At 46.5% G+C, this 26,804-nt stretch overlaps 1 protein-coding gene across 22 annotated transcripts in view; it reads right to left on the bottom strand.

Moving 5' to 3' along the window:
* Window positions 1–26,804, bottom strand: part of FGFR2 (fibroblast growth factor receptor 2) — a 105,367-nt gene that overhangs the window by 18,250 nt on the left and 60,313 nt on the right. For 7 of the 22 annotated variants that reach the window (XM_077877397.1, XM_077877396.1, XM_077877388.1 and 4 more), the window contains 5 exons: window positions 19,103–19,293; window positions 17,832–17,979; window positions 14,205–14,407; window positions 4,746–4,897; window positions 1,304–1,425 (listed from right to left, as the gene is read on the bottom strand). In XM_077877397.1, the coding sequence (XP_077733523.1) occupies window positions 1,304–1,425; window positions 4,746–4,897; window positions 14,205–14,407; window positions 17,832–17,979; window positions 19,103–19,293 (816 nt within the window). Of the gene's footprint in view, window positions 1–1,303; window positions 1,426–4,745; window positions 4,898–14,204; window positions 14,408–16,444; window positions 16,590–17,831; window positions 17,980–19,102; window positions 19,294–26,804 lie in introns of all 22 variants that reach the window. The other 15 variants (XM_077877391.1, XM_077877398.1, XM_077877409.1 and 12 more) reach the window with 3 other exon arrangements.

The raw sequence follows: 26,804 nt of genomic DNA, 5'->3' as shown, positions 1-26,804 counted from the left end.
AGATAAACACCCAGATCTCCAGTTTGGAGCTCCAAAAACCAAACAAAAGTTCTGCCAAAAGAGGCTAGAAGCCCGGGCCTTCCCCACGCTTGCCCCGGTACGTGGCCAGGGGCTGCTGAGGTCGGCTGTTGCAGGGCACACAGCCCAGCACACCTGCCCCGCAGGAGGGTGAAGGCACACGAGGCAGGCCCTGGCCGCGCAGGACAAAAGCCAGAGGGTCACCTCTGTCGGTGGAGGTGGAGCTGAGACACACGGGGTGAGCGAACACAGTCCTCCATGGCATCAAATCCCAAGGGGAGGAGCTCAAAACACCCAAGTTTTCCCTGGGAGCCATTCAACAGCTAACAAAAATTCATCTTCTTGACTATTTCCACCCTGCTACCTCCCCACTCGAGGACAGAAAGACCATCGCATGGCGGCCCATGAAACAGAAAAAAGCCCAACTCCAGGAGAATCCACAGCCAGTCAGTCACCCCCATCCAAGAGCAGGTGTCTCTGCCCAGACACACGGAGAAAACTCTGTCCATTTTTTTTTTTTTTAACTCTGTCCTTTCTAAGAGCCCTACCGCAGGACTTGGAACGCAACCGTCCCCTGGAGCTCTGCTCACAAAAGAACATTGCGGAGGAGAAAGTTAGAGGTTGAAGAGCTGTAAGCTCCTCGGACACCGGCATGAAGCAGAGCTGCACAGTCGTCACACAAACATCATGTGATGCTCGCATTTCGGGGTGACTATTCACACATCCCAGAACGTGCCCGGCCTCCGATCCTGTCACCGATCCCGCTCCTTTCCCTTTTAGCTTTCTAAGGGACTCTCCCAGCCCCGTGTCCATTCTGCTCAGTCTCTTACAAAGGAGAAGGTGTGTCCCCCTCGCCCTTCGCCTCCTCACTCCCTCCACAAGGCCAACCTTCCTTTATTTGTAAGTTAAGGCTCGGGTCCCCAAATGCAACATACCAGCAGGCATCTAAATGAACCAATCAAGGTGAGCTGATACCTCTAAGCACATACAAATACAGAGGGAATAAAAAATCACGGTCATCTATAAGGAGCTGATGAAGGACAATCTGGAAGGCTACCACTGTCTACCAAAACCGGCTTTTCTTTCTTGTAAGTACACACAGCTCAAGATAAATCGTCTGTCCAGGATGCTGATTTATACTGAAAACTCCTCAACCCCTAGGTCAACTATGTGCTCTCTGACCCCCTGCCATGATAGAGTTCACATGCCACAAAAGGAACATTCTTGATAAGACTTCCCACCCCGTTCCCACCCCTACCCGTCCCCCGTCCCCCTCCCCACGCACCTTTCAACATCTTCACCGCCACCGTGACTGCTTCCTTGGGCTTCTCTTTGTCAATTCCCACCGCTTCGGCCATGACCACTTGCCCAAAGCAACCTTCCCCCAGAGGTTTGCCCAGCGTCAGCCTAAATGTGTAAATAGGGGATTAGCACACAGCATCTGGTGAAGGGGAAATTCCAGAACTAAATATAAAAATCTTTCAGCGGCTTGCAAAAGCATGGAGCATTTATCATATGGAACTAATGAGACCCGGGGTATACACGCGCTCGAGTATTTTCTTAGTGACGTTGTAGAGAATGTCAATTACAGGCGGGACAGCTATTAAATTTCACATTTGTGTTCACGATTTATTTTCTTTGTGGAAGGTATCCTTGCTAGTGAGGTGGTCAGGGTTCTTAAGTGCTAACAATGAGGAGCTTTTGATCTTGAGCCAGTTGAATATTCGCAATTTAGAATGTCTCGAAGAAAAAATGTTAAAGCTGCTCTTATTTTTTTGTCTCTGTGAAGTGACGTCTTTAAAAATCACTATTATTCAAATACCAATGGATTTTACGGTCATGTTCCTGGCCAAGTTACATGATATGAATCTTAAACACATTTCAAGGAATCCCTAATTTTTCCCTAGAGAACAAAGAAAATTCTAGAAATCGAGGGGAATCGTTTTTTGACCTAACAGCTTAGAAACTCTTGAACTACCCAAAATTAATAATGAAGAAAATCCAGAGTGAAACTGTATTTCTAAGCTCAGAAAGCTCGGTGCAATGTCATACTCATAGCCATATATTGTCTTTGGATATCCTAGAAGCTGACAGAATGGAGAAATCTTTGGAATACTCATGAATGTGGGGTTCTTTTTTCCACTTAAGCACGACGCAACCAAGTATTTTGTAGCCCTTCGTAAATAAACCGTATTTGTGGTAAGTACACAATGGTTTACAAAAGCTAAATAAAGACTTAGGGCAGTGTAGGCTGTGCTGAGGTCATTCTGTTTCTCTCCTGAACTAAAATTAAATTTCATATCTTGGCAGAAAATAAACATTTGCATTGGAAAAATGGCTAATTTATGTCCTATTGCCCTGCTACTACAAGCATAACAATCCTTTCTTTGTACCACTTCTGCCTCCAATCTAATAAACTGCTTCTAAATAGCCTTCATTCACTGGAAATCGGCTCCACCTACGTTTGTGCTCAACTCTGTTCTGAAATGCTTAGCACTCAGATTTTCCGCACTCAGGGACCCCCACCCCCTGCCAGGTGGGAGCTAACAGTTAGGCACATACAGACTTCCACTGTTGACTGCAGTGTCACAGCAGCAAAAACTGTGGACTGAACCTGAGAGAGCAGTAACTGCTTTTTTTTTTTTTTTAAGATTTATTTATTTATTCATTCATTCATTCATTCATTCTTTCATGAGAGACACACAGAGGGAGGCAGAGACACAGGCAGAGGGAGAAGCGGGCTCCCTGCAGGAACACCGATGTGGGACTTGATCCCGGACTCCGGGATCACGCCCTGGGCCAAAGGCAGGCACTAAACCACTGAGCCACCCAGGCATCCTGAGAGCATAATTTCTTAAAACTCCGAGTTCAGCCCTGTGCATGCACACGCATGTGCACACGAACCCTCCTACTTGTACACTCAAAGTTGGGACCAAGGTGACTCCATGAGAAACAACCTCGTTCCGTTCTCTTTCCACATTCTCCAGGTAAAGAAACCATTCTTTCTGTTTTCTCCGATGCCTCCTCCCAGTTGTTCAATAAGCAAATCCTGAATGAATGAATGAATGATGTTTTCACTAGGGCACACAAATACACTGGAAATTACCTCCATTAACTCTCTTGACAGAGAGGTACCTGTACAATTATTTGGTCCTGGCTTATGGTGCACACCAGTATCTCCAAATCAGCCTTTGGGAGACAAAACTGGCGTAGAGTTGCGGGAAATCAAAATCACAGGGGGCCACGTAAGCTACCTCTCCCAAATAGAGCTCATCAGACTTGGTCTCTAAGGGCATCTGGGTGGCTCAGCGGTTGACCGTCTGCCTTTGGCTCAGGTCACGATCCAGGGGTCCTGGGATCGAGTCCCACAACAGGCCCCCTTCAGGGAGCCTGCTTCTCCCTCTGCCTATGTCTCTGCCTCTCTCTCTGTATCTCTCAAGAATAAATAAATAAAATCTTTAAAAAACAATACAAAATTTTTAAAACCTTTTTAATTTAAAATAATACTTGGGTCTCTAGAAAAGCTCATCTTGGTACCTCTAAATTTGTGTATGAGTCTCTTCTATTGTAATCAAAACACCTCTCTGACATAATCTCAGGAGATACTACAGATGTCAAGACAAAGCAGGAGGAGAAGCTATAAAGAAGCAAAGCAAAAGCTTATTCCGGTTGATGTGATGTAGATGGACAGTCCGTGATTTCCACCTTCCACTACTCCCAAGGTTCAAATTCGAGGGGCTACAAGTGGTACCCCGGAAGTGAGCCAACAGTCTTCGAGGACCATCATGCTTTATTTCAGAAGGTAGGTCTGGGAACTGGTCCCGCCCAGCAGTGGGAGGGCTGGGAGCACAAGATCTGCCTCACACACTCTCCTCCTAGCGCCACCAAGTTGTCAGGTCTGCAGTTCAGAGCTCCCAGCTCACCACTGCAGGGAGGAAAACAGAAGACAGGGAAACTCAAGAGCTAAGATTTGTACTCAGTCCTGGGAGGCCTGTACCATGATCATCACTTTACAAAAACGAAATTCAGAGAATCAAGGTTGCCCAGCCACTGGGGCAAGCTAAGCCAAGATTCAAATCCAGTCCAGGAGAGCCCAAATACATGGAACTGAAGCCAGATCAAGAGATAAACAGCTCCCAGTAATGCCTTCAACAGGGCCTGGAGGCTGTGCTTTGAGCATATAACTGAAACACCTCCACATCATCCAATGAAGAATATATGGACCACTGGAAATCTGATGGCAGGTACCACAGTCAAACCTTCTGCAGCCCTATATTACATTAACAACCCTTAAAACAGCAACATGGACTGAAGATTCTTAAGGCCGTTTGTATTTTATACCCAATTTCTCCAAAGAAATGAACTACAGAACAGTCATGTCATAAGCAGAAGCTGGAATGATATATCTGTTTTACAAACGGGATATTGTCCTTTTAGTCCATGTGACTGGGTTTTAATTATCTAAAAAAGTGAAAAAGTACTAACCAGGTACTATCTAGTTTGGGGACTAGCCATGCCTAGTTGCTATTTTAAAGGAGCTAGTAAAAGAGAGAGAGAAAATAAATTCTTTCCTTTTTCAGGAATTGGCTATTTAGAAATACAATCTCACTCACTCCTGTTACCACCGTCAGACGTGATCTTTGCAGTTAAGGATCAGAAAAAGAAAATGTCAATCCAACATTTGTACCAAGATTCCATTTGAGGATGCGTCCAATAGAAGTACTCACTTATCTCTGGGAAACTCCCACTTTGGATCTTCCGGCAGTTCATACTCGGAGACCCCTGCCAGCATGGGGGTGTCTGCTGTTGAGGAGAGGCGCGTGGTTATCCTCACCAGCGGAGTGTTAGAGTTCATAGAGGAGCTGGACTCAGCAGACACCTGGATACAAAATGCAAAGACACAGGTGTAATCCTGGCTCCACCTGAGAAGCTTGGCGGCCGGCCAAAGCCCAGCCAGATGTTCGATTCTTAGAAAGGAAGAGAAGTGGGAGTGCTGGCCAAAGTCAAGAATTTCGGACCAAAACCTTTGGATTTCAACTCCTCTGTTCCCATCTAGGCGCTACCAGATTTCACCCACATCCTACATTCCTAAGACCAGGTCTGCAAACATTTTTAGATAGGATCTGAGCAAAACAGAAGTCAGCTTTCTGACCTAATTCCTCAAAACAAGCAGCTGAGGACAGAGCATCAACCCCACGGGATTCATTATTGCCTTTTCGCCTAGAACTGTCCCAGAGCCCTGCATGACCAATCAATCTCCCTGGAGACTAGCTCAGATCGTGAATCAATTCTGTGCCTATGAAACTCCATGAAAACATTTTAGAAAATCAGCTCTTCAATATGTTGTCTGCCTTTTGGAAGGAAAAGCCGAATGTCAGCTCTAGGATTTGAATGTGAAGGGCCAGGAGCTCCAAGTGCCTTAATTCCAGGTAACTGGAGACCCAGGCACCAGGGGCCGTTCTCTGCTGCTCCCCAGTCCTTCCAAGAACTGGTGGATGCCCAGGCCATTCGGTGGACATCAACTACCTCTTGTTAATTTTGCTTTCAGAAACTAGTGGACTGAACGTATGGGATGAAGAGTCAAGGAGCAAAAAAGAAAAAACGAAAACAAAAAAACCCCCACATCCTTGCTTTATCATCTTGTGGGAAAGCGCCTCTCCCACCTGCAGCACGCAAGGGCTGCCCCGAGTTTTCTCATTCACCCTCACTCGTTTCCATCTGCATCTGATAAAATGGTTACTTCTTAAACAGAGCGTCTTTCCTGTGCTGGTTTCTGTAAAGGAAAACACACGCGGAGCCTACCTGAAGACTAATTTTGAGAATTACTCACAATCCTGGTACCATCATCGGCTGCTTGACCACTACGTTATTCAAAACCATGAACGAGACTTGGAGTTCACAGAAGTTGGAGCCTCAGGCTTAACGTGGCCCAAGAAGGTGGCCCACCCTCCCTCCCTGGTTCTGTCCCCTGCGTGACTGCCCTGGTAAATGGGATTCCCCAGCTGTGCTGACAAACACCTTTTAAATTAAGGTGGCAAAGATGGAACGCAGAATAAACTTAGTTGGGGTCACCACTCACAAAGTAGAGCCTGAACCATTCCCACTGGGAACCAGAAGACCTGTACTTACTTCCCGGGGAACGTCCTGCTTGGAATCCCTTCATTCTCTCCTTTGGAAGGCCAAAGTCTCCTTAAGGCAAACAGAAACCCAAGAAGATGCCCAAGAATGAACTGGGGGAAGAATCAGTTTAGGAATCAGAAGCCGGTTTCCGTATTAAAATCTAGTTGTATGTGCTGTTTAATCCAGGATTTCTATTACCTTTTAAACTGCACGAGAGAATGGGCACCTGTATGGCTCAGTTGGTTAAGCACCTGACTCTTGATTTTGGCTCAGGTTATGAGTTCCAGGCCATGAGATGGAGCCCCACACTGGGTTTCCCACTCAGCCCAGTTTGCTTTGAGGATGCTCTCCTCCCCCTCTGCCCTCCCTCCCATACTCTTGTTCTCTTTTTAAAATAAATACATAAATCTTTAAAAATAAAAATAAAACGTACAAGAGAACATTTCTGAGCAACCTTCTGATGGGGGAGTCACTCCTAAATTTTACTATGCAGACAGCATGAGCAGTGTTAACAAGAGCACTATAAACATTTTCTTTAAAAATAAGCTAAAGAATCTTTAATTTTGGAACTGAGAGAACCTTGTCTATAGATTAGGCTCCAAGAGGCTGAGGCCTCACACCCAGGTGTCCACACGCTCAAATGGCAGAAGCAAGGGCACGCCTGGGAGGCTCAGTGGTAGTGCATCTGCCTTCAGCTCAGGGCATGATCCGGGGTCCTGGGATCGATTCCCACAGTGGAGTCCCCTCAGGGAGCCTGCTTCTCCCTCTGCCTATGTCTCTGCCTCTTTCTCTGTCTCTCATGAATAAATAAATAAAATCTTATATTTAAAAAAATGGCAGAAGGAGGAAAGCACAAAAGGTTAACTGTGTGGACTCCCAGAGAACCCACCTCTGCTCCCCACTAACACCAGGGACTAGGCAAGGGACCCCACCCTGGCCAACAGACAACTTGGAACACCCCTCCAGAATCCACCTGGGGCCCAACACACTGCACGACACTGACTCAGCTGTAGGACTCATCCAAAACCCGGCCTTTCAAAGAGCATCAAGATCTACACAGTCTCCAGTGACCATACAAACATTTTGTGCTCCATCCATAGAGAAGACACAAAAGATTCAGGACTGAGTTTGGCCAAAGATGTTTCCCCAAATCCTAACGTCCCGCATCAAGGCCGTGTGCTATGCACACAAAAGGAAGCTGGTGTTTTCAAAGACAAGAAGGTCTTCTGGAAAGTTCTCCCATGTAGAGAGGCAAAAATCACCATTCACTGCCACGAGAACTTGGACCTGAGGATCACAGGCAACAAGGAGCGGCCACACTAGTAAGTCAGCCTCGCTGATGATACAGACCCCAAATGGCTGTGGTCTGGCACAGTATGCTGCCATGACTCTCTGCAAGGACAGCTGGGTAGCCTATCACCACTGGACCCATGGGATGTCCAGAATTCCACTATCAGTACCAGATGGGCTGCCATCAGTGGAGAGGAGGGGCAACCCAATGGGGAAAAAAACAGGGGCAGGGTTCTGGGTGAAACAGCAGGTCTTCCAAAACCTCTGCTCATATGCGCAAGGCTTAGAGAGTCTGATGTGGGAAAGCAGCCTTCCCTTGGGGGGGTGGGGGGGGAAACATAGCATTGTTTCTGAACTTTCAGGAAGGATACAGAAGACATCTAACAGTGGTTACCTTCAGAGAAGACAGACTCACAGCTGAGGGAAGGGGCAAAATTCGTCTTACCTCAGAACTTTCCAAGCCACTTGAATTTCATTACCCTGCATATGTAGTTCTTTTTTATTTTAGAAGAAGCACTTCTTTAACATAAAAATATTTTTTAGAAGAGCAGGGATCAGAACTGAGGAAGGTGAAACCGCCACAGGAGGGGAGGGGGAAAAAGCAAAGCACACAGGCTTGAAACACAGTGACTTCTACGAGGAGTCAGGAATGACGAGGACACGGCCCCTGCCCCTTTCCCTGGGCTACCGGGCTGGGTTTTGCTGCATCTCTGCACCCTCCTGCGTGGGCACCTAGCGACCGGCCCTGGCCAAGCAGCTAACCCGAGATGGTACCTTTCCTCTGCTACCTGTTCATGACACGGGGCCCCAGGCAGGTCGGGGGCCAAGCCCCAGTTCCCATGCTGGCCAACCGTGAGAGCTTCAGGAAGTCATTTATCCATCCTAAACTAGAGTTTCCTACCTGTTAAAAGGAAACTAGGAAAGTTTCCGCTCCACAGAGTGACCTTGAGGGTAAAATGAGGTCACACCCATAAAGCCTTCAGTGCTGAGCTGGGCCCTTGTGAAGGGCTCAGTTAGTATTTGCTGTCGACACCACAACTGTTTTTCCTAGCACCTTTTTAGAATCCTGTGCTGCCCAGATCCAAGGGAGTTTATGACTGGCACCTGCCTCTGGGGAATCCAGGAGATCTGGAGCACGCAGCTGCTTTTGTGTGGGTGATGCTGTCCTACTGTGTGCTCGGGGAAGAACGAAGCTCCGCTGGCATTAAGGGCTGACTGTACAACAGGACAGGCCTGATGGGTTTGGAAGAGGACACCCTCTGCTCCCAGCCAGCATGGGCTGCGGCTCCAGCAAGTGAAAGAGCAAAGCTAAGAAATTAAGGATCGGGGTGTCAGGGGTCGGTCCCAGGGCAGGGGGAGAGCTGGTGCGTGAGAACGTCCTCATGATGAATGTGGCTTAGAGGCTGCTTAAGAACAGAAAGACTTAACGTTGAGCCGGACGTTAACTGCTCTGCGGCTAGCCTATGACCCGAGAGGAATCTCTGCCCACAAACCCATGGCAAAAGTTCACATCCCCCTCCAAACAATCTCAACGAGGTTTTAACGTGAAAGCTTTTAAAACAGAAACCCTTGGCAAACCCTGCCGTTATCATTACTTATGAAAACTTGAAAATCGTGCTTGCAAAAAAGGATTACTTAGGAGAGTTCTGTCCAGATTCGATGTGGAGGTTTAGATTCAAGGCACAAATGTGGAAAATACTTTTGCACAAAGGGGGGTGAAAAAAAAAAAGGTAAGAAGATGCCAGAAGTATAAGAAACTAGAATCTGGTCACTCTGTCCATGGAGGTATATCTTAATTTTACCTCCATGCATTTTTACTGAGCTTTTAAAATCCCCTCTGGGACTGTAAACCGTGGCTGGCTTTCTCTTCACTCCGCTTCTGCCGAGAGCTAACGTGTTTCCGGGGCTTGGCACCGCCATCCTCTGCTGGCGACTCCTCCATGAAACGCTGCATCTTGCTGGAGTGTCTTTCCTTCCGAATATGTCCCTCGAGTAATTCCACTGCCCACCCGTGAACCCCTTGACTAACTCAGCACTATTAAATTATCACTTTTTTTTTTTTTTTTGGCACAAAATCATGATCTTCCCTATCACATGTTCTATCTAGTCTAAAAAATATTCCACTGGTGGTGATAATTAAATTACCAATAAAGAATGAATGCGAGCCCCCTAAAATAAAGCACCCCTCCATCCCAGCAGGCGCGTTTCTACTGTGTATTTGCAGTCTCAACTCCTCACTCTCCGGAATCTCTTTAACACGTGCCATAAATCAAGCTTTTAATGAATTGTGCATTTTGTATACTTCTACAGTGTATGTGGGAGATTAAGCAAGGGAGTAGGGAATAGGGCTTTTTTTTTCCCCCTTTTCTTTTTAAAGGGCCACCAAGAAATAGTGTTATCTCTGCACACTGGGTTAGGACCAAGGTAGGGGACCTCACAGAGAACAGGGCAGGCAGAGGCAAAGAGGGGAGGGGTGACGAATGGCCACACTAATTCCTGATTCTGAGGCTGTGGATCCACGTTCCCAAGCCAGAACTAAGGCCCCGCGCTAACATACTTTTAGCTCTAAGCCCTGCCCACCACTCCCCTTGACATCCAAACAAAATGCTTTCACCACTTCCAACCAGGTGGCTGGGATAAAGGTTGAAGGGGTTTCTAGGGTTGGATTCTGTTTCCCTCCATAACATAATTGAAGTCATCAGACGAGGTGGTTTATCACTTTTCTCCAACAGGTCTCTGCCTCCCCCATGAATAAACCCATTGGATCAATGGCTCACCCACCAGTCCTGGACAGGCTGGGTCTTCCTAGAAGATCCCAGTAGCCCAAATCCAAATCAGATCTCATACTGCCCTGTCTGTGGAAGGCTGAGAGGAGGGAGCAGCCCAATGGGGAGGCCAGGGAGGATGAAGCACCCACATGGAAGGGCGGAACCCAGTTAGCCATCCAGAGCTGCCCTCATTACCCAAGTATGTTCTGGAACCAGGGAGGCTTCATTAGACCACCTGACTAGCCAAAACATGGAGAATGTTCCAAGATCATGGTATTTGGCTGCTAGACAGCAAATAAGCTTCTAGGAGTAGAACCCTCCCTCCTCACAGGATCCAGTGTGTTTCATAACCAAGAATGCGCAGCCCCAAGAACTGGCTCCTGAACCACCTGCACCCAGCCGGTACCCCCACATCTTCTGTCTCGTTCTGGAGGTGCCTGGGAACATGCCACTCGCCTCAAAGACACTGTTATAAAAGATAATCTTGATCTACCCAAAACAGCAACCAAGAGGATGAAACTAAAGTCTCAGAAAAAAAATCACCCTCTGGGCCCTTCTCAGAGGCCAGTGGCGGTACAAGTGGGTGCTGCATGCATGTGCGCCCCTACCCAGCAGATGGGTTTATCTGTTTATGGCAAGAGTTAAATCTCCATCCTGCCCTATGGAAACTTCTGGTTCCAGGGAAGGAAGCTGCTGTACCCCCTAAAAAACGGATCCACTGAACCCAGCAATACCGCATGCTTCCTGAGCAAACATCTTTGACCTCCTCTACATCTCTCCCACCAATACCCAACTGGTGATGTGTTGCAGCACGCGAGAGGTTGAGGCCCTCTCTCAAACTCATGGATGTGCACAGGCTGCTTCCCAGTGACTGTGGCTGTCCACCGGCAGCCCTGGACTCCTACACAAGAGCTGATAAGCTCATGAGGACACCCTCTCTGGCCTAGCCCTCCTGGCCTCCTTGATCACACTGATGCCAAAGGAGCAGGAGCAGGTAAGCCAGTGGCTGGCATGGTATCCAAGCCCCAGCACTGAAAGCACGAGGAGCTCCTGTCAAGGGACAAAGAGAGACGCTGTGTGCCACCTGCCTCCCCCAACCAAAAAGTTCTTTTCTCTTTCCTCAAGCATCAAAATGCATAAAGAGCCTCAAAAAACTCACGCTCACTGGGACATGAACACAAGGAATTTCTTAGCTACCAGAGAAAAGTATTTTTGACTCAAAAAAAAACCAAAAAAAAAAAAACCAAAAAAACCTAAAATGTCTATCTTATGACAGTAAGTCCAGTACAAATTAGTAAATGTCAAGAAGGAAAAATTCACAGTAGGAGAGAGAAAGAGAGAGAGAAAGAAAGAAAAAAAGAAAAGAAGGAAAAGAAAAAACACAACTCCTCTTGTTCTAAAAAGAGAACAATGATGGATTGAGTTGAGTGAGATGTTGTGTGTATGTGTTGGGGGAGGGGCGAGGGTCAGGGCCAAGAAGATAACCCTCCAACTCCATCATGAAAACACTCAGTTACCTGTGTGGTAGAGGAGGTTGGGCAAATACAGCATGAAAAGTGGCCTTGCAAAAAACTAGGAAGAAGCCATCTTCAAGACATCTGATTACAGGTTCACCTGTCGCCAGGTAAAGGCATGCCTGGCATCCCTGTGGTATTTTCTCTGTCATCAACATATCTGTTGGGGCTTTTCATTCCAGCTACAGTCCAATAACCCTCTTTTATCCAGATACCTGATAGACATCTCCTGCCCCGCCAAAGGGGCCGTGCTTACTGATGGAGTGAGTGTGCTCTTTGTAAAGAATCACACATCCATTTTGACATATATGAGAAGCTGAGGTGTATCCACATTCCCCCAAATAAATTAATCTCTCAGAGATCTGTTTTCTTCCAAGGGACTGGTATTTGACCACTTTCTTCTGCTTCTCTTACTCTACTTGACCCTATGAAAACCCAAGACAACCACATTCCAAATGATGACCCCCAAATAACCTTGGAACCATTGGTGAAGGTGACAGGCTATATCTTGCATGGAACCTGGGTTATACCAAGCACTCAGGAAATTATGATAAAGGAGTGAAGAAAGGGAGAACAAAGGAGAAAACCTACTGTTCCCTTTGGTTACACAGGGCAAGACCTCTGTATAGGAAGAATGCCCAACCGATGTGGAGACAAAGAAGAAAGGCCAGTCAGCCAAAGAGAAACGAAAGTACGATGACTGGGGTTGAGTCAAGGAGATTTTAAGGGCGGCTATGTCTTTTATATTTGAGTAAAAAGAAGAGCACTTGTAACAGTTGCAGGAGAAAAGATGATGAAATCATGATGGGCCAATGGTCTAGCTACACCAAATTGCAGCTTTCCTCCAGAACGTAGCATTTTCCCCTATTAGAAAAAAAAAAATGAATAATAGAGATCGGAACCATTCCCCTTTTCAGCTCCCCGAGGTCAGGTTCTCAAGATGGTGGCTAGAAGAATGGCCCAGAAGTAACTGGAAAGGAGGAGGGGCGGGGAGGGTTGGCCATAGCACCTGAAGGGCCCCACCTGGCCATGTTAAGAATCACCTTCACACTGGACTCTCCACTAGAGTCAGGCAAGTGGCCCCATCACTGCTTCTCTAGAAGGCCCCAAGAATGATAGTGGTGTCATTTTAGTAACAATAGCATTCTAGGTGGCAGGAGTGGTCCAACACAATTTGGGCAATCACCTGCACTTGACACACACTCCAAATGCTATCCGTAGCCCCTAAGAGAATAAAAAGCTGCTTAATACATGACTTCAAAGAAGTCAACAAGGACCCATTCAGCTCAGAGGCTGGAGCTGGATTGAGAACACTCAGAGCCATGCCAAAACTGCGGCTGGCCAACTGGTTCCTAATCCGTGCTAATGCCTGATCCAGAAAATGTCATCGCCACCTGAAGTCCCAGGAGGGACTGCGCTGGGATTAACCCAGAGTTTCTCAGAGTGCATTTCAGAATCACCTAAAGACCTGCTTAAAATACAGATTCCTGGTCCCATTCAAGGTCTACTGAACCAGAATCCCTGGGGCTAAGACTATGGAATCTGCGATTTTAACAAATGCCCTGTAAATTTTACTAAAGCACACACTGCAACAGAGCCAGTGAGTTAGCCATTTCACTTCTTTCAATAGAAATACCTTTACCTGAACAAAGTTCCCAGTACACTTTACTTGTAAACACTTTCCGTTCACATCTACCTTCCCCTTCCACCTTCACGAGCACAGAGAAAGGAGGCAAAGCATATCCTATCCCACTCAGCTTTGTTGCTTTGGTTTAAAGCCCTGTCTCCCCAAAGCAAAATTAACCCAATCAGGAGGCACATGTGAGCAAAAAAGACCAGACATGGGGTTAAGAACAATCTGTTGCTCGTTCAATATAAAAATCATTCTACCACCAAATCCAGAGCCACACTTGCGAACAATTAACAATAACATAATATATGCATATATTTCTATTTTAAGAATCAGAGAGGTCGAGCCAAAACCCAGTTAAGAAAGACATCATAGTCTGGTTTAAATCAAGCAGTAGTTCAGATTCATCTCCAGAGCATAAGTTTCTGACCTTGATTTAAAAAAATAAGTCAAAGAGAACTAGAGTCCCTCCCTTTCCAACTAGTGGCATAAGCCTGTCTCAAAAACAGCATTAGATCACAGGGGACAAATGGTCTATGATTCAAAAAGACCGCTGCACTTGAGCCTCAAACACACAAGGGCATTGCCTCCCCGTGTCATTGCCAGTCCTACCGATTAGCTCCCAGAGTCTCATACTGTCATGCTTTCTTGCCCTTAGAACTTGACTCAGTTGACCCCACTGATGCCCCAAGGCGGGAGACGGGACTCTCTGGGCCCCAATGACTGATTAGAGAGGCACGTCGGGATTGCTTGCACAGTGAAGTTCACAGAAGTAGATGGCATTGTAGCCGAGCAAAAGACCCGAGGAGAGCTGGCTGGGGCATGGGAGAGGAATAAATTTCTTCAAACTCTTTATCTACTTTCTGTTACCTGTCTCCGCAAGGGGATGCGCTTGGTCAGCTTGTGCACAGCTGGCTGGCTGCTGAAGTCTGGCTTCTTGGTTGTGGTCTTCATTCGGCACAGGATGACTGTCACCACCATACAGGCAATTAGGAAGACCCCTATGCAGTAAATGGCTATCTCCAGGTAGTCTGGGGAAGCCGTAATCTCCTTTTCTCTTACAGGAGCTAGAGTGTAAGATCACAGGGGAAGAACAGGTAAGCAGGCCACAAGGTTAGGACATGGGCTTGATGCATACTGGCAGAGCTAACGAATCACAAGGTGATGACCCTTCCCAATGACTCCATCCTGCAAAATGGCATGGGCTATGGGCCTGCCATGCACCTCTCCCAAATGAAGGTGAGTAACCAAGGGCTCCTCACTTGACCACCAGAGCCCAAGCGGCCGCTATCTCTAGCCTCAATGGGCCTCTGCAATCCAGTCATTGTGATAGGTCGGCTGCCACTAAGACACAAAGGGCAGGCTACAAGGCCACATTCTGTCAGACATTTGGGCAGAGCAGGACAGTCAACCATATCTCCAAAAAAAGGACTGTCTTCTGTGGTAGTCTCTGATGCAAACCAAACTAAAAATTCTTAAGTATAAATAATGCCCACTTTCCATCGGAAGAGATGGTACCTCACTCTTATTTGGGTAAGCTCTTCCAGAGGAAGATGTGACAGGGTGATTTACCCCACATGAACACACTTCCATATGAAATGAAATAAATATTCCTCTAGTAGGCTGGTCCGGAAAGGTTTCAAATTTCTTAATACAGTCCAGCCTATTATCCAACTAAATAAACAAATGCATTTGATTTAAAGACCAAATCGTCTTTAATATAGAATCATTGTGTCCGTGCCACGGAAAGTTTGTAACATTCCTTAATCAATGACCATTTAAGATTTATGTTTTTGGTTATACTGATGTCACTATAACTTTTCTCTTAAAGAAAAAATAGAAATGGTATTACATGTGAGTAGCCATAAAATTACTTAAGGTAGCATGCTCTTAGATCAACTTCCAATAATATCTGCTCCCTCCTCAGTCCTCAATGGTCATCAAGCTACAAGCAGTGTATTTCCAAACAGTATTTTCCTCGAACTGCATCCTTAGTTGCTAGTACTGTCAGGCAAATTGGTTAAGAAGGGCCAATGAGGCACCTGCAGAATGCAGTACTGCAAGTAAAAAGCAAGCTCAACGTAAGAGGCATCTCATTGTCTCAAAGCAAATATTCACAGAGCAGACTCACGCCAAAAGGAAAAATGGATGCGATGGTATTATTTAAAGCTTATACATTTTAATCGGAAAAATACTTGCAAGATAGTCAAAACTCCTAGCAGCACAGCACAAAATGAAATGATCAATTTCTTTTTACTAGATATAAAATAAGCATGCAGGTAGACACTGTAATCTAAAAAAAATCAGGAATTAATAACTGGAGTGGAACATCATGAGCTAGCAAACCAGTCTAATGCAGTTTCACAAAGGTAATGACAGAGACAGACGCATCAAAGTAGAACGTGATTATCAGGAAGAGTTCGACCAGGACAGAGATGTCAGTTAAAGATTCAGACAGGCAGCAGTATTTAGGCAACAGGGCTTTGCTGACGATTTCCCCACAGGGCGGAAATAACATCAAGCCCAAGATGGCAAGAGCATGCTTTGCAGGAAAGGGGTCCGTTTTATTGCGACATGCGGCAAGCCACCGATTCCCGAGGTAGGTAACACACTGCTTCTGTACGCCCTACATGCAGAGGGGCTTCTCCCCTGGTACCTCAACATACATCCATCTATTTACATAGCATTAAAAAGAGAAAAGTGGAACAAAGTAATAAAAGTACATATGGGATTTTAATGAAATGGAATTCGAAATGAGAAAAAAAAATTACTTTGAATTTTACAAAGTAATTTCAACTTCTTCCTTAAGAGAAACACGATGGGCGAATTTATACATCATCGACTCAGTGACTCAGTAAAAATATAAGATCCCTTTGGGTTTTCGGGATGAAATTTCACTTGATCATAAACGTTGAGTGTGGGATCTCATTGTAAGTGAATTTCCAAAGGCAACTTTCTTATCCCCGGGGGATAATTTCCAACATTTTTAAAAATCTTTATGCCAGGATAAAAGGGGCCATTTCTGAGAACAGAAGCCGTGTTAATTTTATAGCAATCAACCAAGAAAAGGGAAAAAAACCATGGAGAGAAAGAGCAGTATATACCTGGAAGAACTGTCAACCATGCAGAGTGAAAGGATATCCCAATAGAATTACCCGCCAAGCACGTATATTCCCCAGCATCCTCAAAAGTTACATTCCGAATATAGAGAACCTCAATCTCTTTGTCCGTGGTATTAACACCGGCGGCCTAGAAAACAGGGAAGCAAGAGAAAAGGCTAGACAACACAGGGATGATCGTGGAGGGGGCCGTGGAACCATGAGGCATCGCACCGGGGGCTCCGGCAGGTGCTGGCCACCAGAAGATTCCGATCGCAGCCCGTCCACAAAGCCCACAACCGAGAGACACTGAGCGACACTGAGCAGCTCGCCTCCACAGGCCCGTCACCACACCGGCTTCACCACCTAGACATGCATGCAATCAGACGCATGGAAAAATCGACCCACAGAGATCCGTTCTCTTGGCCTTTGTTTTGCTTTGGATTTGGGGGTGGTTTTCCAAAAGTATGGCACCCAAAGCCCCAGCTGGGTTCTGTCCTGTTGGCTGCAGACTCCCACCTTGGGGGAAAAAAAAAAAAAAAAAAAAAAAAAAGGACGGTTCTGTCTGAATTACTGGGTTATAAAGCAAAACCCTGGAGACACGCCCCAGCGGACACCTGCACATCCTTCCAGCCCTGTGGGAGCCAACCAGGGTGGAATATTGTGTCAGCCAGCAGACTGATTTTCACTCCCGTGTAACCATTTAGACTCACGTTGCATGAAAGAAAACAGAAGTATGATCATGGTAGCAAAGAAATTGGGTTTGTTTGTTTCCTTCTATAGAAACATTTGAACGTGAGTCGTGACAAACTAAGAACGCCAACCTGTTGCCTTCAATAGTGTTCATGTTCATTAAATGGATTGTGTTCCAATTTGGAGATTGCAAGGTCAAGGACAGTATCTCCTATGCCTCAATTATGCAATCGAGGAAAAAATATCGTTGGAAAAATTACATAGTGCCAATATTTCTCTACCAATTTGGGGGCAGAAGAAGGTATTCGATCAGAATTCTGCTAATATGCAAATGTCCCAAATTCAACAGGCATCCCTGTGTGCATTTAAAATGCTGATGATGTGCAGTAATGATGGGGAATGTGCAGCCCAAACAAGATAAACCAGAAGGAACCACTTAAAAACTGGGTGGGGGAGGGGTGGAGTGTAATCTTTAGAAAAAATCTGAGCAAGCACTTTGAACATCGTGGGCATTTTTCCATGGCTGCTGGCATCACACCAGCCGCATCACCGAAGAGAGATTATTACAAATATACCAAGGCCACAGAGTCATCCTATAAGCTGCCTGCCGTCTCCCAAAGCACCAAGTCTTTTCAGCTTCTATATCCAGCCTTCTTTTAAAAAAAAAGAAAAAAAAAAAAAAAACACAAAACATTGTTACCTTGCTGTTTTGGCAGGACAGTGAGCCAGGCAGACTGGTTGGCCTGCCCTATATAATTGGAGACCTTACATATATACTCCCCAGCATCCTCCTCAGTCACATTGAACAGAGCCAGCACTTCTGCATTGGAACTATTTATTCCCGAGTGCTGGAACAGACACAGGAGAACAATATAACGGCCAACCAGGAAGGACTTTGCACTGCCTAGGGTCCCACCACCAACATACCACAAAAAAACAAAAACAAAAACAAAAACAAAAACATCCTCCATTAGGTCTAAGCAGCTGCCTTCAAGGGTTGTGGGTTTCGATAGAACAAAATATGCCAACTGATGGCAAAGGAAGTGACCCAGTGGAGAGGGACGGAACGGTGTACTCAATACCTAGCAAGCTGGTCCTCTTTTTCCAGCTCTTTTGATCATCGGCATTCTCAGCTGAGAAGAATACCTCATTGGTTGAGAGTTTTTAGTGGAGCTGCCTATGGTTCTACTGGAAGACCGTTCTTTTAAAGGACGTTCTCCACGAGCACCTAGATGCAGCAGACGTGGCAGGCAATGGCTAAGAAGAGGCTGTACGGACTTAGCTGCTGCTTGCTCTCACCGTCCTGAAGAGCAAGACAGATCTAAAAATTAAAGAGGCCGATGTGATCACCAAGGCCCCTCTTAAATGGGGATTTGCAAGGAACCAAATAAGAAATACCAGGAGAAAGAAAGTTTCCTTGTTCAACATTTCACCAGTGCAAGAACATTTTCTTCAAGTTTATCGTCTAAGCCACATGGGAGTCCATTTCAAAGGCTAAAAGATTTCTTTTAAAAGTAAAATGTAAATCATTTCTGACCAGTGGCTGCTCCAGTTTGAGCCTGACATCGGACGAAGGCGACATTGGCCTAACAGTAGACACTGGTACTGTGCCTCAAGTTTGCAGAGGTCTCCCAGTGCATGCCATCCGGTGGACTCTGCACAGCCGCCCCGTAGGGGGGAACGGCATCACAATCCCCACTTTTATGGATGGGCCACTAAGTCTGCATGTCTTGCCGGACAGTTGAATTATCCTGACCCCCACTTTAATAGCCCCTCCACCACCCCAGAGCTCGCTGCTGCAATTTTACCAGTGAGCCCAATAATCCGCTAATTCCCTAACACACTCCCTCCTGGCCGGTCCAAGAAAGAGAATCATCTTCTCACAGATCCGACAGGAAATCAAAGAACCTGTCCCCAAGTCCACGGCGGAGACCCCAGGCGTGGGTCACTTCAGATTCAGAAAGTCCTCACCTTGAGAACCTTGAGGTACGGCAACCCATCGGGCCCGTATTTGCTCCCGTTCTTTTCTACGTGTTTGATCCACTGAATGTGGGGCTGGGCATCGCTGTAAACTTTGCAGACAAACTCCACGTCGCCTCCGACCACGGTGGAGGCGTTTGCCGGCAGCCCAGCTTGGAGGATGGGCCGGTGTGGCGATCGCTCTGGGGAAGAGAGGGAGGGAAGGGGGGAGACGAATAAATAAGTTGTGTTGTCCAGAAGGCTGCTCGTGAACATAAGCCAAAAAGGCCTCAAGTCTGCTGGCTGACTCCTTTGAAATAACACTGCGGCCCAATGCATAACAAAACCGACTTCAAAGGAGACTGCTGGAGCGCGACCCTTGTAAAAAGAATACTTATTTAGAAAACAGAGAGAAGAACTTCTGATATCTCAAGTTATTGGTTGTCTGTGGCCACCTACCGAACAAGGGGAAAGACGTTATTTTGACGATCGAGAAGACAAATGGCAGGGGAAAGGGGGCCCCTTTATTTGTCCCACGTGGCATAACATCAGAGACTCCCATTGACCATGAGCGTAACATGGAGGGCAGGGGACAAGATTTAGGGCACTCTGAACACCACGATGGCTCCCATACACGGTGTCTCCAGAAATATCTCTAAGCTGCTCGGACAAGACCTCCGTTTCTTGCTTTGAAAAGAAAAACTGAAAGATGGAGCTCAAGGTTATGAACAGCCTGACTTGAACAAGTGGATTCATCTTACTATGGAATTCACTCTTTTTATTCATCATTCACCCATTCATCTCCTTGATACATATTACGTGTTACCACCTGCCAAATGCTAGATGCACAAATAGACAATCCTTATTCGGATGTGGCACTGAAAGAAACACAACCAGACACCAATTGCCCAATCCTGGTGGTGCTCTAGGCCATGTTCAAGGAAGCCCCATAGAGGGTATGCTAGCAATGACTTCCCACCCTTGCTTGCCTTGCCTCTCTCTCTCTCTCTCTCTCTCTCTCTCTCTAGGCAAAAAGTTCTCAACAAACGACACCTCTTGTCTTACACCTAAAAAAAGTTCCTCTCTGGTTTAGAGGTGGTCTCTACAAAAATTTTGTAGAGGCAGCCACGTCAAGGGACATGAGAAACTGCACACCAGAGTCCTCAAGAATCTGCTAACAGACCAGCCTGCTGCGTGATCCTGTCCACAAAGGCACTAGAATCACAAGCCAACTGCCATCTTCCTATGTGGCAGTTGGGTCAAGAGCCACACATAACCAGTCAGCCAGCCACCCAACAATGTATCATCCCATCCCCACGTACCTGCATGTACAAGCCAGCCTCCCTATCTATCTCCCCACCCTGCAGATCCCACTGCCTTTAACCCCCACCTTAAAAAATGACCTAAAGGGGCAGCCCTGGTGGCTCGGTGGTTTAGCGCCGCCTATAGCCCAGGGCCTGATCCTGGAGACCCAGGATCGAATCCCATGTCAGGCTCCCTGCATGGAGCCTGCTTCTCTTTCGCCTGTGTCTCTGCCTCTCGCCTCTCTCTCCTCTCTGTGTATTCTCATGAATAAATAAATTAAATATTTTTTAAAAAATGATCTAAGGAAAGAAGGAGATCTCAGCCAACCCAACACTCCAAGGATGCCTCCACCCTGTACCTGAGTATCCCCATGCACTGGGCTGGAAACAGTAGATTACAATGATAGATATCTAAACCCTTCTATATTTGGGCTTTTCAGATTAAAATATCATTTAGTGGAATTTGTTGGACACAAGCCAAACCATGTGCAAATTGATTTTACTGCAAAAGCCTGTTGGTCTTTAAAAACAAGAAAGAAAAAGAAAGAAGAAAGAAGAAAGAAGAAAGAAAGAAAGAAAGAAAGAAAGAAAGAAAGAAAGAAAGAAAGAAAGAAAGAAAGAAAGAAAAGGAAAGGAGAGGAGACAAGAAAAAAGAAAAGAAAAGAAAAGAAAAGAAAAGAAAAGAAAAGAAAAGAAAAGAAAAGAAAAGAAAAAAGAAAGAAAGCTAGTGGGTTACCCTTAGCACCTTTCCTTCCAGAACTTCCCATCACTTTACAGACATCTACACTTTCACGTTAAAAAGATAAGGATTTCAGAGCCTCCAAAGAAGTCACTCGTTTGCCCGACATTACCCTGTAGGCTGAGCAGAGAACCCAGAAGTCCTACTTTTGTGGGCAGAAAATCTCAAACCTAGGGTCCCTTCAAACATCACCAGAAAGCCTCTCACCCTTCGGCTGACGCGCCATCCCTGAGATGGACCACTGTGAGGCTCCTGGTCTGGTCTGGCAGCCAGCTGGATGCCCCGGGGACCCAGCTTGCAGCTGGCAGGGACAGGTCCAGTTTAATCCTGGCTAGCCCCATCCACGTGAGAAGAACAGAGTTAAGTCCAGACACAAACTGTCCTCACCAGGCCTCTTCCCAAGAGACTCAGTTGGGGTGGGGGTGGGGTGTATGTGTGGAGGATCTGTCCTCTGGGCTGGATGCTGCCGGCCAAGCTCACAAAATAACACTCCTTTATACGTACCTCGTACTGAGGTGGTTTACGCTTTCCCATAGAAAAGTGAATTTTCGGTATCAATTCCTTCTCTGGCTCGGTTCTCCAGTTTTGTGTGTGTGAGTTGGTGTGTTTTAAGATAAATATTTACAGTGGACCTCAGCATTTATTCTTAGAAACAAAGGTACTATAAAATCTTAAATGTCATAAGCCAGATCAACTGAATTTCAAACCAAGTTCTCCTTCTTAAACATACTTGTTTCCAATAAATCGTTTCACAAGCAAACATTGTGCATGTAATACCAAATAATGATGCCCTGGGAACAATGAGTGCTTTCATACCGCCGACATCTCTGGCCTGCGCCAGCCTGCAGCAGGGAACATAGTCACTGGGGCAACACTGGCAGGACCCACTACAGAGCTGCGGCCTTGTTTTACTTGTGGTCAGCGTGCTGCTACGTTCCAGTTATTAAGTTAGGCCATTGCTATCCCGACTATCCCCCCCCCCCCCAAAAAAAAGGCCACTGCAATGGTTTCATGTTATTGCATTTGCAAATTACAGCTTCCCAAATGTTACCACTCGCAGTCCTGAATGTATCCTTTCAAATTTTCTCACCTTATACAAAATAACCTCTTAGCCACCCCCCACCCTCCCTCAGCCCTTTCTCACTTTTGGTACAAAAACTGCAAGTCGGATTGCTCTGTAATCGAAACCTTACACCGTCTTCCAAAAACTTATTACAGCTGCCTTCGGTATAAAATGAAACCTTAGAGAATGTTATTTAAAATGTTTTTAAAAAGTCAGTAGGCCTCATGTTTCGTTTCTCCACATCAGGCTCTGATTTCCTTTGCAACCTTATTCTCTGCCCTTAAACAAGTCAGAGACCAGGCCCCAAACATTTTGGAAAGGGTCCCGGGATGCCAGCATCTGCAGAGCACCGTGTGCCTCTTCTCAAATCCTTGGGCGATCACGCTCCCCTGGGGTCGGCCAGACCCGAAAGAACAGTGATCAGCAGTAAGGGGATGACGGAACTTAGAACTCCTGAACCCCTGGGGTGAGAGCAGGGTGCAGGCGGCAGCTCCTGCACGGGGGGTGGGACCTCTGTGGCCAGCTCCCCAAGGGACCCTGGAAAACAGCAGGAACAGGGTGGTGATGATGGGCGACCCCCACTCCCACCCCAACAGCCAACGTGCTCCCCCTGGAACCTGCCCAGACCCTGGGCAGAGCAAACCCCTCAGGTTCCCAAAGTGCCGGGCGACAAACTGATATAAAAAGAAGAGGCCGGTGAATTATCTCTGGATTATGAAATAACACTCCGAGCTGGCCCATCTCTCGGCCATCTTCGTGATACCAAAAATCACAGCTTCTCCACCAGGAAGCCTTGACAGTTTCAGGCAAGGTTCTCCTACGGCATGTTTAACTCTCAGATCTGATAGAAAACAGATTTTTCTCTTTCCAGGGGCCGGGAAATAAATATATGGAAAGCAGAAAAGCTGACAAGCAGCTCAACCCCTGCGAACTTACTGCGAGTTTCAAAACACACACTGTGAGCGAGCAGGTTGCAGGAGGACAGTGCCTGCACACCTTTAACAGAGCGACACTCAGGCCCCTGCGCGAATTCCAACTCGAGACAGAAGGGAAAGAAGCCCAGAGGGTGCGGTTGCTGCCGATGGGGCAAGTTGGCTGCCCTGCTGGAATGAGGTTCCACCGAATCGATGCGTAGTAAACACAGACTGAAGTGCTTTAAAAAACACATTCTCTCCCCTGAGATTTCTCTCTCTCTCTCCTCTCTCTCTGTGTGTGTGTGTGTCCCTTTTGTCAAGAGCTCCAAGCAAGTCCACGTTCTGAAAGCAGAAGGCCCAGCTGCTATAAGTCTAAATTTCAGGACTGACCCTCTCAAGTCCTGCCCTGAAGCTGGGAGCCACAAACAGAAAAAAGCAGGCAGAAAGCAGCCTGCTTCGTTCCAAGAGGTAATTATTGAGCAAGAGAAAAATACCTGAGTGACAAAGAATAAATCTTTGTTAATTGACCACTGAAACTTTATAACATGCCAGTCCTCCTCTGGACATAATAATATGCTTGGCTCATAAGAGATCTACAACTTTTGCTCTGACATAGCAAAGGCCATAAAAAACGTCCGTGGAGCAGAGAGGCCTCATGTCTACAGGCTCAGTAAATACGCATCCCGGGGATCAGAAGGAGACCGGGTTCTTAAATTACACCTATAAATTAATCAAGCCCAGAGTTGCTGGTTTCCCAGCACACATTGGTCTCCTGAGCATTTCTCCCCAAAAGTTCAGCAGAGCTGGCCACAAAGAACCATTTCAAAGCCGTTCTCTCGGCAGCCAAACACCAAGAGACTTGAATCACACTGAGTGCCCAGTATTGATCTGGAAAGAGCACGTCTCCTGCTCTGGGGCACCCATTCATTTAAGGAGTGCAGAGAACCTTGTCTGCCCTGTCCTTAAATTGAAATCAAAATTTAATTACCCTTCCTCTAAAATGGCAGTTTCTTAGCAACTCCGAGGCACTGAATAGGGAAAGAACGTTCTACGATTTGGAGGACAAGTGAAAACAACAGAGAAATCTTTTTCTAAAAGAATTCCCGGCCTAGCTTGTTTTCCAAAGAGTAGGTAGTGGTTGCTTTTGTTGCATAAAAACGCACTAAACCAGTTAGCAAGAGGCGATCAAAGCCCTCTGAAGTCTGAGGAACCCAATAACCTGCCAAAGACCTCACACTAATTACAATTAGTAGAATGAGTTCATTGCCTTGTCAAGACTCTACCTAATGCACTCAGCACAGACAGGAGAGATCTAGTTGGGTTCTGAGTTTTGTTTCCCCTAAACTTCCTCCAGCCTCTAGAAACTAGCACAAAAGGAGGTCAGAATTAAAAATGATCAGTGGGAAAAGGTAAGGTCTGGATGCAAGACAAGAGGAAGTAGCACACTTTTAGAGAGTCCAAGTACCTGGTAGCTGATATTCTGGGCCTGTCACCTTCTAGAACAGATGGGAGTGGCCTGGGATACTGAGCACCCAGAATAACTTAAAAAAAAAAAAAAAAAAAAAAAAAAAACAAGGCAAAATGCCTTTTTGCAGAGGGTCACTGGTTTGTTGCTCTTTCTCTGTCCTAAGCTTTGCTGAGCCTCATTTTCCTCCTGCCTGGACATTTGACTCTGAAAGTCTTGCGGAACTGGGCTGGGTGGGGATCCAGCTTCCCCCAAAACATACACATTTTTCCTATAGAGAGAGCAACGTCTGCAGACCGAGCCGGTTTGGGGAAAGCCAAAGTGTCTTCCCTCCAGCGCTGAAGTCCCTCAGTGACTTATGGAGGCTGCACCATGTGAAATGCTAGAAGCAAAACACCACTAATTCCTTTGTGCTTGCTCGATGAGGTGGAGAGCGGAGTGAAGTGCTGGCCGAGGCTGGGCGGCCTGGGAAGACCAAAGCAGGTGTAGGCAAAGTGCCTTCCCTAATTAATGTCATAGACTGTATTATGTGGCTGGGGCCTGAGTGGCTTCTACCAGCTGGGTGTCAATTTAGGTCTTCTTGGGCAAATTACAGGAGCAGGGCTGTGTGTTATTTACACCCCAAATGTTTACCATACCCTGAACTCTGTGCCTTCGAAAGTTAAACCAGAACTGAAGACTCTGAGGTGACCACAAAGTTATGTCAAAGTTTAGATTCAAAAGTGCCTTTCCGGGAATCCCTGGGTGGCTCGGCGGTTTAGCGCCTGCCTTTGGCCCAGGGCGCAATTCTGGGGTCCCGGGATCGAGTCCCACGTCAGGCTCCCGGTGCATGGGGCCTGCTTCTCCATCCTCCTGTGTCTCTGCCTCTCTCTCTCTCTCTCTCTCTCTCTATGTCTGTCATAAATAAATAAATAAATCTTAAAAAAAAAAAGTGCCTTTCCTTTAGTTCAAGAAAGACGTGGCTTTGGGGCGATGGAAAGTTCTGGGGATAGACGGTGTTGATCGTCGTATAACCACGTGAATGTATTTAATGCCACTAAACTACACCTTCAAAATCGACTGAAATGGTACATTTTGTTATATATACTTTGCCACTTTTTTTTTTTTAAGGGGACACTATCACAGAATGAACAAGATCTATTTCTAGGGTCACGGAAAACCTGCCTCCTCAATTAGTCACGTGTATTTATCTTGTCGCGTTTACCGAGAGCTTTCCTCCGTTCTGACACAAAGACTCCGCACAAAGTCCCTCCCTGTCTTGGGCCTGGGCCTGGCTTCCACGCTGATGTAAAACTCAAACGTCAATCTCCCCAGGCGCGCTCCGACGGCGCTGGGGTAAACACAGCTGAGAGCGGTCACGCTGGGAGCCACAGCACAAGGCCTCAGCACCCCGCCACTTGCCACGGGGGGTGCAACATCCTTCAGGAATGTACGATTATCAGCTAGTGTCTGCAGAACTGGGTTGCTTCCATGGGAAGAGCATGCTGGAAGTGTTTTTTTAAAGTCCCGGAATTAAACATACCTTTCTGCTAGACTCCAAATCAGAATACTTTCTCTCAAATGATTTGCAAAGAAGCTAAAAACCAAATCACTGGGGAGCCCCCAAAGACAGCACGACTGAAAATGAAGCTCTTCACTGACATCAGGAGGATCCAGTTATCCACCTCTAGAAATCCATCCCAGAAAAATAGTCACCCGGGTGGCCAACAAATAGGTGTGCACAAAGCCTGCCATGGTAGCCTCGGTTTTGTTTTTTAAAGATACTACTTATTTATTTGAGAGAGAGAAGGTGCACACAAGCAGAGGAGCGGTGGAGGGAGACAGAGAAGCGGACTCCCTGCTGTGCAGGGGGCTCAAAGCAAGAGCTGGATCGCAGGTCCCTGGGATCATGACTGAAGCTGAAGGCGGACACCTAACCGACTGAGCCTCCCAGGGACCTGGCCTCTTTTGTAACTGGAAAACAACCTGGACGCCCACCCAGGGGGGATGTGATTAAATAAATTACACTATCTCCATGACCAAAGAACATACGGGTCACGAATAAGAATGAGATCATCAACATGTACAGGCATGGAAAGAGATCTACAAGAATAAGGTTCACAAGTTAATCACCTTCCACCATGAAAACGCCTTCCTTCTAGAGGAAGTCTAGAAAAATCTATCACACTAATCTCTTAGATGCTTTATTTTGCTCCCCAGGGTGGTTCAAGCAGAAGTAAAAGCTTTCGG

The sequence above is a fragment of the Canis aureus genome, chromosome 29 (genome assembly GCF_053574225.1).
Source record: "Canis aureus isolate CA01 chromosome 29, VMU_Caureus_v.1.0, whole genome shotgun sequence".
Taxonomy (NCBI): Eukaryota; Metazoa; Chordata; class Mammalia; order Carnivora; family Canidae; genus Canis; species Canis aureus.
This window is presented reverse-complemented; position numbering and strand designations above follow the sequence as displayed.